The sequence below is a fragment of the Lepisosteus oculatus genome, chromosome 20 (genome assembly GCF_040954835.1).
Source record: "Lepisosteus oculatus isolate fLepOcu1 chromosome 20, fLepOcu1.hap2, whole genome shotgun sequence".
In the NCBI taxonomy this organism is placed as follows: Eukaryota; Metazoa; Chordata; class Actinopteri; order Semionotiformes; family Lepisosteidae; genus Lepisosteus; species Lepisosteus oculatus.
The window spans coordinates 9,837,768-9,850,624 of record NC_090715.1 but is presented as its reverse complement, the minus strand read 5'-3'; the positions used below and the strand labels follow the sequence as shown (position 1 = coordinate 9,850,624).

At 36.9% G+C, this 12,857-nt stretch overlaps 1 protein-coding gene across 1 annotated transcript; it reads right to left on the bottom strand.

Annotated features, from left to right (window-relative positions):
- Positions 1–599: 599 nt before the first annotated feature.
- On the bottom strand, positions 600–4,230 carry hp (haptoglobin). The gene is made up of 4 exons (XM_006641341.3): positions 4,124–4,230; positions 3,429–3,496; positions 2,567–2,844; positions 600–1,454 (listed from the first exon to the last, which is right to left on the bottom strand). Exons 1-4 carry the CDS (start codon positions 4,126–4,128, stop codon positions 948–950), a joined length of 858 nt encoding a protein of 285 aa, XP_006641404.3. The 5' UTR covers positions 4,129–4,230; the 3' UTR covers positions 600–947.
- Between the last annotated feature and the right edge of the window lie 8,627 nt (positions 4,231–12,857).

Below are 12,857 nucleotides of genomic sequence, written 5' to 3'. Positions count from 1 at the left end.
GTTTTTCCCCTCTTGTCATGCAGAGTGTGAATTACCTGATTTTACATTTATTGTAAACTCCTGTAACTCCTTCTGACTTATTGCTTAACATCATGAAATATACAAATGAGCCTTGAAAAGCTGTTAATGGAATTTGATTTAAAATTGAAGATGAACAAAGCAGAAGGAAGACTTTGCAAGATGGTTCATTTTTAATTTACATTAATTATAAAAGGCTCAGATGTTTCCAGACAGAGCTCATTCTTCAGGCAGACGTTTTTTTTTCATGCTGAGCAAATGGCACTCATAGCTGTTTATTCAGAGATACTGACTGAGGGAAAAGCACTTACTACACCTAGGGGGGTGGCTGTTAATATGGACTCAGACCCATGAAAAGTCCAAATGTGAAATATAATGCAGATTAACACATGTTTGTGACAACTAAAAAACAGTTCAAAAATCAGTTTTTTTTTTACTTTGGAATTTTATTTTGTAACATACATAACAAGCTGCAATTGGAAATGTATGGTGAAATCCGAGAGGATGACAATGGGCATTTTGGCACCTGCTTTTTTTAAACTAACAAGGAAATAAATGCAAAAGCAAAGGAGAGACAACACTAACCAGCTGATCTTTTATTGCAGTTCAAAACAGAAGTGAAATGTAGCGTATGTGTGTTACAACATTTGGTGGTCATTCATCATCTTTGACTCTGATCCTGAATATTTCAGAACTAAATTTAAATAAGAAATCCAATGGTTAAGGGAAGATATTAATGTGGAAAGATCGCAGGAAAGCAAGATGAGCTGAATATTGACGGTAGAGTTTACAGTAAAGCGTCAATGAAGAAGGAGCATGGTAGGATAATGGATAGCATAACCTATTGTGTGTTCTGTAACACATTTAGCCTGCCCACTCAGTGGCAGTGAAAGTTATTTTTCTGCTCTGCTTTGTAATGTTGACTTTCCTCACTGCTGTCCAATAACACTCTTTATCCAGGGCACGTACGCCGAGATCTTCATGAAAACTGCATATCTCTCCACTGCGCAGCTCTTGTCAAACGAGAGAACTCCAGCCACGTACACTTTCCCATCTTTAGGATCCTGCACAGCAAAGGCTCCTCCAGCGTCTCCAATGCACACGTCCTCCCGATAGCTGGCGGCCTCCGTGCAGAACATGTTATCATCTACGATCGGAGTGCTGCTCACCACTTGGCCACCAGAGCTGTAGGTTTCCTTACACATGGTGTGGTTTGCCACAGTTAATGTCAGGGTCTTCAGCAGCCTAGAGTACTGAAGGAGAGCATTCCTGCCCCAGCCAGACACATCACCCTGAGTGCCCATTAGGGCATAATCCTTTTCTGGCAGGGAGAGGGGCTTCACATTACCATCCAAAAACAAATCCTCCTTCAGCCTGATCAGAGCCAGATCATTCTCCCAGTCAGAGGTGTTCTGGAAATTGGGATGCAGGAACACCTGTATTAAAAAAATAATTTGATTAATTAGCCTTTTCTTTCTCTAAGCATGTGCTACAGGGACAGCCGAGGTTATCCGAATTCAAGTGGGTTACTTGTCTTTAACTCTCTGAAACATTTTCACACATTGTGCTCCCGCCTCTTGATTTTTTTTAACCACATTTGATCAGCTGAAAGGAAGTTGTAATGATAATTGTCTCGGAAATACAGTCTAAATCCAGATTTGCAGAAAGAGATCTTTTTTGATCTGTGTTTAAGACAGGTCTGGATAAAGAGATAAATGTCTTGTGAGTTCCTCTTCAAATCAAATCAAGGTGGTAGAGTTTTGGAAACAAAATATTTTTTCCTGTGCTATTAACCTAATTACCATATTCACTCTGCTTTCTGTTAGGATTTTAATACGTCATTATGAATAATGTAGCGCATTGTTTTTAGATACTGCTTCTGCTTGTCTCTTTCTTTGAGCACCTTTGGAACAAAGGTAAAGTGAGATCTTCACTTGGCTGCACAAGGCTGTCAGTGCTGTCTCAGTCTGTCTCTCTGACGGTCAGCTGACAGATAATTCCGATTTGATTCAAAATCGTTGAAGGCAAAATCGTTTTGGAAAAACCTAAACCACACGGAAACCTGGCCTGCCAGTTTCACATTGTGAACAGATACAGGGCAATAAACCAGAATAATACTTAATACTGGCTCTGATGAAGAATTTCAAAACTGCAATCTCATTCTTGTTCTCTTCCATTTCAGGACTCGTAACGGTCCAGACAACAGAGCAAGCACAAGGCAAGCTGGAGTGCTCTGTTTTTGATTCATTCTTTTAAAACCACTTTCACACATTCCCTCTGAAATTTTGCAAGTCACTTTTTGGGTTTGAAAAGAATGAACAGATTCTCTACAAATAGCACACTTGCTGAACCTGCTGTTTGGAGAAGGCTGTGATCTTACTGTCTTGTTCATTTACTGTTTTTGAGTTTTTTTACTGTTAAAATTCCTTATTGCATTTTTTGTTTCTTTTTGCATCAAGGCGAGGTTCCGAGGCTCTGCAGAGCTTGGTTAATGTGTGTTATTGAAACCGGCCAGCCCGAGGGGTTCAGCTGGAAGGTGTTGACTCACCTGGTCCACCTTGACCTCGTTGAAAGTTTCCTCTCTCTCCCTGAGGTCAGTGATGCTCAGGTACACCTTAGGAATGGCTGGAGCCTGATACAGGGTGGCGTTGCGACTGGCGTTAGTGAAGAGGTTCCTGCCAGCGGTGAGCACCCAGCGCTTGCCAATCAGCGTCCCCCCTCCAATTATCTTGTCCCCCAGGGTGACAAGAGTCTGCCAGGGGACGCGGCGTGCAAGCACACCTCCCACCATACGCCGAGAGCGGAAGAGAGCCTGGTGTCTCTGCTCTGAAGAATACAACATATTTAGCACAAGCTAGCACGCCTTTCGTCAGGTCCCATAGCTTTTCAGACAGTAAAGAAACAAAGTATTTTATTCATTTTCATGTGTATTGTTAGGTAAGAACTGGTGTTCAATTGTTCCTAAGGTAATTGCAGTACACGCTATGTGCTACAGTTGAACTGTACAACAAAAGACAAAATGCTGCTTTTGAACAGAACATGATACTCAAATGCTGCAGCATGCTAATAAGAAGCTGTCTCTGCTTCTGTTTATTGGCAGCACCACTGTAAGAGGAGTGGAGACAAAGGAAATATCCAGTTACAGTCTGTAAAGAGCTTAATGCACTTGAATTCACAAATCTCTTCGTGCAGGGCTTTGCAATAGAAAAAACACCCCAGAGATTCTTATTGATTTACTGTAACTAGAGCAAAATTTAAAAAGTACCTGTTCAAAGTTCAGCATAATCCTGCAGTTCAGGAAAAGGCAAAAACCTCTCATCACCCACACGTATGACACAGTCTATTTGGGACCATGATAGCTTTTGCATTTTCTTAGTTGACAGACTAGGTTATGGCTCAAAACTAATTACCTTGAATGTCAGGTTTATCTGCGAGACAGAGACCCAAAACCATCAGCAGAGCTGGCAGGGATGATGACCTGTAGGAAAGCAATTCAATCATGTTTCATAGACACTCACTCAGATAAACACTTTGTCACTAATTTGTCCTGAGCATTATAAGGAAACGAAGAATCTTAAGCGGACGTGCTGCAAATGTGAAATCACTGTCATATTTCCATAATAATCTCTCAAGCAAACATTGTACATATACAGTACCAAGATGGACTACTCCTGTATCAACACCAATGTAGTACTTGGAAATCACTTTAGTTATGTGCACTTAATGGTCCTATTCTGACGGTATTTTCTGATACAGAAAAATCTGATTCTCAGGACAGATTGAATTGTTTTCGTTCTTCTCGCACAAAACAAGAATAAGAAAACATTTCACATTGTTATTCATTTTAAAATATTTTTGAAAGCTTTGTTAAAACTGCTGCAGGCAAATGTAAATGTTATTGACTATACACTATAGAGTTTGTCATATTCAGATGGCAAATGTTATATAACTTCCATAGACAAACCAAAAACGTTAATGTTTTAAGATTTTAGTGTTTCAAATTGAATAGTATTTTTTTCTGTAAATACCTGGTTAAAATTGCTACAGGCCTGTTTGGAAATAACATTTTGATAACTGGTTTAGAAAATAAATCATTTGTACATACCACATTTTGTGAGCCTTTGTAGATATTAAAGTGCCTCGTTGTGTTCTGAAGAAGTGTCCTCTTAACAACAGGGAAATTACTTTTATACCTGCAGGGTTACAACACACTTAAGTATTGCACATCCAGGATATTTACAGGACAAGAACAGAAGACCAATCTGGAACATTGGTTGTTCCAGCAATTTTTGCTAGGTTTTCCAAGCAAATCGCCAACATATTTCACAATTTCAGAATTCCACATAGCAGGTGTAAACACTCCCTAAATGAATTTTCTGGAAGAACGGGCAATGTGCCCTGACTAAGAGAGACATTTCCAGTAAATGTATTAAGAAATCATTCAGTGTTTTTAAAAATTAACAATTAAAAAAAAAAGTATTCATGTGATTTTCGTAACTACATTATAAACAATTCTGAATGATTAAGCAAAGTTTAAACAAACTTAAAACTAAGAAGCTGTTGGTGTGATTCAAGTCTGTTTTCCCTATATATCTAGATTTTTAATTTTTTTTTAATTTTGCTGCTAGCTAATGTAAGTCGCCCTAGATTAAGGCAACTGCTAAGAAAATATTTGCTTTGCATAATAACTTTGGCAAAAGATAAAAACAGAGGAAACAATATCTGCATTAACAGAGATTAAGCCAGATATCTTCTGTGCTAAAATGTCACTTTCAGTTTAAATATGTACTGTATAATGCAGACCGGCATTTAGCATGGATGAGTGTAATACTGGCTTTAGGGCATTTTTTAAATAATATGACAGTAAAAATGTTACATTCAGATGTTTATGTACTTTATCTAGCAGTTCCATTGTTGTGTCATACACTTGCCAGATTTTAAGATAATGAAGAATGAATGTGAAATTACCTAAAGAGCAATAAGTACTAAGAGTATATAAAAACAACATATCAAGCATTTGGTTGCAGCAAACTATGCTACTGTACAGGTATGTGCACCATAAGGATTTTGACTGTAGATTGGTGAAATCTGACTCAAGCTGGGGTCGTTACTCCTGGCCTGGATTGAGAGAATCTTAAACAGACGCGCTGTTGTATGTGACACCTCAGGAACAGCTGAAAAGCAGGGTGATTCATCAGGATTAGTAACTTGGCTATAAGGGGGACAGTCAATCATAAACCCTCATTCATGATATTAACATAGTGTGAACTTGGCTGGACTCGGACTATAAAACCTTCTGTATCACTGTTGCAGTTTGCTAGATACTAACATAGTCACATCCGTCCCAGTGTTCAATGCGCTAACATCCGTCCACCACAACATTCACAAACTTAACTCAGCAACTGCTCGGTCATGCTTTGTCCTTCTGGCCGGGTTGTCCACCTCTAACTAGATGACTGAAGCCAAGGATCTGATCTGCTGGGATGTGAAACTATTCTGCCTCTATGATGATCATTTTATGATTGCTGGCTTTCACTACTATATTTTTTCGTATGTGCATTTACTCAGCCAACAATACTGCTCAACCCTGCCATTGTTCTGTTAAGTTCTTTTGTTTTATATTCAATTTTCCCAGAAACAAATGAGAGAAAAACATGAGAAAACGTACAGACAAGAAGAGGCCATTTGACTTTTCTAGCCCAATAGGTAGTAGCCAATGGATCCAAGGCTCTCATCCAGCTGAATCTAGAGTATCAACTTCACTAACATGGGTGGGTAGCTTGTTCCATACTCCTACAACTGTTTGGGCAAACAGCTGCCTCCAGCGCTCAGTTTTAAATGTACTTAAGGTCACTGCTTTGTTACTTTTTTTGACTGGTGATCTGAATCTTCATTATTCTTTCACCATTGAGTACATTGTGTTATGTCTTTTTGGTATTATCATTATGAATTAAACTTCTGCATCCGAAAATTATGGAACATTTCTCCCAAAATGTCTGGTTTAATTCCAGTATTTTTTTGTCCTCAGTTATTTTACAAGTGATCAGCTTTAGTATGCCAAAACGCAGTACAGAAATAGCAGTCTATTCTGCTGAAAGACAACTATTAGGGAAGGCTTGCTGCCATATTTCCTGTTTTGCAAGTGCAGAGGAGAAAGATGTCAAGAGAACGTTGTGTTCTGGGCAGAAATAGACTGGTCAAGCTGAGAGGGTTCAAACACTAGGGGCAAATGCAGGGTTGTGCTGCGGCCAGATACAGCAAGAGATGAGAAAAAAAAAATTCAGATATGAGATGGCAGAAAAGAATGGCTATTGACGAGAAGGTCACACTGCTGACTGAGCAATACCATCATGAAAGTCATGCTTGTAAATATATAAAGGCCGCAGAAGGAATATGAATATGGTGCTGTTTTTTCAAAAAGTGTTTCATAAATTTTGAGAAAATGTCAAGGATGTTAAATCCCAATGCATTATATGTGAATTGCATAAATTGTTTTTTTCTCCTTTTATAACAGAAACACTGAAGTGTTTGATCAAACATGGGAGAATGATGGAAGGCATGTTTACATCAGGGAGCTTATAAATTAGTTATGTGGAAGATTTTCACAGGACAGTTATTGGTATCTTTGCTAATGGACTTGAAACTTGGCACTGTTTTGTCATCTTACATAAATGTAATTTACATTACTCACAGACAGGTTCAGGGAACTTTATTTTTTCAGCATTAAAAGGTTATGAGGGTATTTGATGTTATGAATTAGAATCCCAAAAGGTATTAACATACTCTAAAAATAACACAACTTTCTGGCACAAGTGGAATTGACGAGGGTATGTACTACAGTATATCTGAAACAAAAGCTATATATTAAATTAAATTAATCAATCACTCAATCAGTCGATAGATCAAGCTACTAAGCTACTACTAATAAGCTATTACCATTGACATTAAAATGTGTGAATGGTTCCTTTTTTGTAATCATGTTCTTTTTTAATTTACCCGACAAAATATCTTTTCATATAAATGTATTTAAGTTACAGCAATTAAAATGGCAAACTAAAAGCATTTGAAAAATAACTACTGTGAAACCTTTTTCACAGTGATTTTCAAAAATTGCCTGTGTGAAAGTTTACAAGTGTTGAATGAAATACTAAAATGAATTTGCAAAAATGCATCTATAAATAATCTTTATTTTATATGCTTCAACATAACAGTTCTGCATAGAAATGTCCATTTATGACAGTTGATTTAGCAAGCTAATGTGTCTAAATTTAAAGTTTGTTTTCCCCACAACTATTTTTCCTTTAAGCTGGTTATCTGCCAAGTATTCAGGGAGGAATTAATTAGAATGAAGTTTACAAGGCACATACAGTAGGCAGCTCTTGCCAATCGAGCATTCTAAAGTTGAGTCGATCCCCCAGAGTGTAGGTTATAACGCTCACTCAGAAAATCCGAACTGGAAGAGAAAACTTTGACATACAAGTGTCATTTCTAAAAGAATAAACTCTATTAACTGAAATATGTACAAGATTTTTTAAACCTATTTTACATATTTTACCTTTTTTTTGAAATATAGGTAACTGAAGAGTTTTAACGTCAAAGAAAACAATTTCAGGAGCTCATCCTCAGCTGTCATTAACAATTGCACTTGAGGTTTTCAGCAGCACTGAAAGGGAGCAATGTAATTCTCTCCTGATTTCTCCAGGATTTATTGTCAATATGAATATCTTACTAGGTCTCATTTCATGCATTGCAAATTACTCTCCGAACGTGAATAATCTCCTCCATGCCAAACAGGAATGGGTGATGAAAAACGTGCTGGTGAAGAGTTTGAATTAACCGGATTGGGAGTGGGTTCAGAGCCATTCACCCTCAGAAACAGTGGCTTTTTCTACTTGTTGATTTAGAAGAATTTTCAAGCACAGCACAGTAGATTGGTGAACACTTTTCTGTTTGTTAATTATCGTGACAATGTCTTACATCGGGGGCCCCCAGTTCTGGTTGGGGGGTGGGAGAGGGAGGATGGCAGCATGCCTCCAAGTTTTTGGGGTCTCTAAAGCTAAGCACCAATTCTATCCATAATGCTGATTCAGGTCATTAAGACACAGCATAGACTTACATCCTGGAAGCACAGCACTCCACAGGACTAGGACTGGAGACAGATCTCCTGTGGTAATTCCTTTACCAAATCAAAATCAAATCAAAACAAAGTTTATTTATCAAATGCACAACAATACAGTGTGCAGCAGTAGTTGCTGGCAATGAAATGTCTTTTCCGCGAGCTCACAAGAATCACAAGAATCACAAAAACACAAAAATCACAACATTGAGGTTACGAAAATAAGGTTACATGATAATAGATGTAATAGAAATGGAATAAAACTTAATATGAATAGAGCTGCTATGTGTCCATGGTGTGTGCAATATATTCAAGTAGTGCAGTTATGCTGAATACAGTGAAACCTATGTGTCCTGTAGCCATTACAGGTGATTTGCTAAAGGAGCTGCAGGTTGGCTATTTAGCAGTTTTATTGCCTGGAGGTAGAAGCTGTTCCGTAGTCTGTTGATATAGCCTCAGTACAGTCAGGTACTGTGTATTTATACATGTGGAACCAGAATCGAAGTTTTCTTGGAGGCTGGTGCCATTTCAATAAGTCAATATGCTCAGACCTTGAAGGGCTCAACCACAGTGTGTTGCACAGAACACACCACTCTGACGAAGCAGACTGCACTCACTGTGCAACCGTGCTGGTGTGACTCACCGATGATATTTCTTAATAACTAATCCCTTTCACCGTGCACTGTAACATACTACAAAGGCCAGTCAGAACAAAATAAATTATTTAATTCATCTTTTTTTTTACTTGCTTTTCCAAAGCCTCTCTTGCACGTAATCGTTTTTCACCAGGTATAAAACTGAAGGACAGCTCTTCTATAGATGAGTACTCATGGTTCTGAGACTTTGAAAGTTTTAAATCCACTCAGTGAAATACAGCACATAAAATAGTGTAAGTCAATATTGTGGTTAAGGTATATTTAAAAGGCTGTGAACATTTATAGGTGGACTGCAATACAATTGTTTTAAAACACAGTATTTAAAACAGCCTGATCAAAGAGCCAAATATTTTCAGTTAAAGAGAAAAGAGAAATATCCAATAGTCAAAAATATATTAAATGCAGATTAATGGATAGCATATGTATTTAGTAAAGGCAAGAGCACTACTGTAGATTATTTTGATGCTGTTTACCTTTTATAACATATCCTGTCATTCCTAATATTTAATTCTTGAAGGGTTTATTTCTTTTGGTGTTTATGTTTTAAGCCAAGTAATAGTTCCATCATGTTACCCTTACTGAGTATAGACTTTCTGATTTCTGTTTGAGTTGGTTTTCTCAATTTCTTTGTGTTCTCAGCATTTCTCCTGTATTTCACAAATCACTGTTCCATTGAGAAATTGTTCCGCTATTCCATTGAGAAATGTGGTTTGTATTTTCTTATACCAGTCCTGCATTGACAAGGTACCAAAAGAGAAGGAGAGACTTATTAAGGGTTACAGTATGAATTATACAGTATCTCACAGTGTACCTCCAATTGTATAAAGGCTGTCATTGCTGTTTGCGTGATCATATTTGTTTTGTGATTGTACTGCAAAATATTTGCTCAAATAAAACAGGTTGACATTTTTCCTGTACCACTTGGGTTATACCTTCTTGTGTTTATTTGTCCAGCACCTTTAAATCCTTAAATCCATTATTTTCCTGCCTTTATTGATAAAACTAATAAATCAACTGATTCAATTGCTAGCATGGTATTGCAGGAGTTAGCAATGTTGCCTCGCACCACTGGGGCCCTGGATTCAATTCTGGACCTAGAGTGCTGTCCATGTGGAGTTTGTATGTTCTCTCTGAGTCTGTGTGGGTTTCCTCTGGATATTATGGTTTTCTCCCACAGTCTGAAACCATACTGGTAGGTTTAAATGAGCTTCTGGGAAAACTGGCCCTGGTGTGAGTATGTGTTCCCTGTAATGGACTGGTGTCCTGTCTCTAATTAAATTGGATGAATGAATAGCAATTGCAATTGCTATTGCTATTTCTCAAACACATATTTGCAACTTCACATAAAACATTAAAACTTTTTTTTTCTTTTTTTAAGATGTGAATATTACGAACAATCTTTTGTCTTTTGTTGGAATGTTAAAGCCTTTCTTCCATCTATGTGTTAATGACATTCTTTTCATATGTAAGTACTCTAAATACTGATTAATCTAAGAATGAATCGCCCTTCTGCTTGAATAAATCACAACTAGCCAAGTTTTATACAAATAGTTGTTGACCTACAGTATACATTTTCTTACACAAACAGTTGGTGACTTCACTGAGATTTAGTTGTTACAAACTTATATTGAGAAGTATTTCTGATAGCTGTGTGCTGTACAGCTAACAAAATGTGGATGCCCAAAATGCGAATACAAAATGTGTATTTGCTGGCACTACATTTCAAGTCTATATTGTTTGCTGATTTGAAAAGTTAATGCAAAATGCTGGCCACTCATGCATTACAAGGGCTCCTTGCTTAAGTTTCTGTAAATATTGTCTGTGTGACTCAAAGTATGTGACTCCTATCCTGTGTGCCAAAGAAAACAGCAGAAATTCCCGAAAAAAGGTAGATAATCTGAAGGACAATGATGAGAGTGAAAGCCTGAAAGAGATAACATTAAAACTTCCTTGTAATGGATACAGTCTAGAGGCAGACTAGAGAAGCAGTCACATACAGTATGCTTTTCAATAGCATTTCAGTTCGTTAACTTCAGTTAGGAACTATTTAAAGGTGCTACAGTGTCAAATATACATTTGTGAACCTCCAAGGTTGGTCTGTAATCTCATATTTTTGGGGGCTTAAAACATAACTAGACCTTCATGAAAGTCTTTATAAAAGAAGGAGGCTGAAGTTTAAATAAATGCTTAAACTGCTCAAATGCTGTGGATAATACAAATCCCTTTTGACCATGGCATGACGTGTTTTCATTGATCTGTATGGTGAAGACCAAACTCACAAAGCGTCGAATATTAAAGGACTGAGCCCAAACTCAGCCCTTGTTTCCACCTCATTCTAATCATCACCTTAATTGTGCCAGTAAAACTAATGGTTCACTTATTATTTTACATACACCGATCATCAATTATTTATCTTCTTCTGCTTTGTACACCTTTGTACACTGGTAAATACAAACATTTTTTGTAATTGAAAAAAAAACAAAGTTTTCAATTAAACAAGGGTATCAGGGTAAAAAAAATTGTATTTCCAATAATTAGGGGTTGACAAGTTTTCCTAGCACTGTATCTAATATTTTTGAAAATCTCAATTTTCGTGCTGTCTAGTATGACTCATAAAGAGTGTCATTTTTTTCATGTGATAGAATGAAAAAGATGAAGACAAACATCAATCTAATTCCAGTACACACATAATTCTTGCAGTAGATCCAGGCCACTTGGTAAAATACTTGGCTATTGTGTTTTGTGCATGTTTCCTCAATGTGTCCCAATTTTCTGTTTTGTAGGCTAGGATTAACCTTTAGGCTTTTAATATTTCAGTGTGTGGATTAGTTGGTAATGCGCTGTACATTTACATGTATTCGTTCAACAGTATAATCACAGTATAATTACAGACAAGTAAAATCAGAAAGCAGGAGATTCATTATGTCACGAATACAATAGTTTTTCATTGGTTTCACCTTAGGTGTTACTTGTGTGATTGTTATTTGTGGGTTTTCAGAATTTCTATTCATGTTTTCTAAGACTACAAGATGAATGAGTGCAAAGTTTCATTACTTCATGAAATGAATGAAGTTTCAGTCATGTAAAATCTAAATGGAAAATTCCTGGATGTTTTATTGGCTACTATTATCATGCTTGCTGCTGCCAGGGAGATTTTATAACTGTCAAGGTGAAATCCTTTACTTGAAATTTTTCTGCTTTGTGTTAAAGCAGATAAATATTTAAAGGTCTGCTATTATTGACAGAAAAAGATGCATTCAGATTTCCTCTTGGAAATAAGAACTTTTTCTGTTTAAGCTCCTTGTAATCTTCCTTGAACATTGACTCATATTTTACAGTTAAATATGTGGTCTTCTATAACAATAAATTATTCTCTCACAAAGCCTTCCTTTAGATAAATCACAAGTTCTCACTGGTTTTACAGATGAATATATAAATATAGAGAATATGTTTGGATTTAGCATTTGAAATATTAAAAAAATATTTCCACCAACATGGTTGCAATGCAGACAAATTGTACATTTTAAAATTTTACTCCCCTTCACTTTTGTAACTAAAGATTTACATCTGGATGTAAGCTTTTTATTGTATGCTGTTCTTTTCTATTTTTTTTTACTAGACAAACACTTTTTCCCCAACAGTATCATTGTCATTTTCTTGCCTTTTTAAAATTGCTGCTTTTTAGTTGTGCCACTAAAGACATGCAGTAATGCTGATATTGCTCCTTAAGTAAAGCACAAAGATCGAAAACATGGCAGAGCAACGGGGGTGTGTTACAGATTGATTTTGTAGATCTGCCAGAAACACATTCACAGTATTTTTAATATCATCTCCCAAAGCAAACAATGATAAATCCAGTTGCTCTCTAGATATGCCATAACAACAGCGCCAACTGGATTGAATCCTGCAACAGATTGGCGAGAGCTGCCATTGAAGCAGGATGTTGCAATAGAAAAATGGTTTGCACCACAATTCTCTGCTACTGCCATAACTTTTTTGCTATGTGTGTTCTCAGAACCCGAATCCAGGTCTTGGGTTTGAAGAAAGATACAAGATGTTAACTTTAA

Bases quoted from the DNA above. Each gene is read 5' to 3' on its own strand.
- hp (XM_006641341.3), bottom strand. The intron at 2,845-3,428 runs GTAATTAGTTTT...TGTATTCTTCAG, and splicing joins AGATAAACCTGACATTCAAG to AGCAGAGACACCAGGCTCTC. The intron at 1,455-2,566 runs GTGAGTCAACAC...TTTTTAATACAG, and splicing joins ACGAGGTCAAGGTGGACCAG to GTGTTCCTGCATCCCAATTT.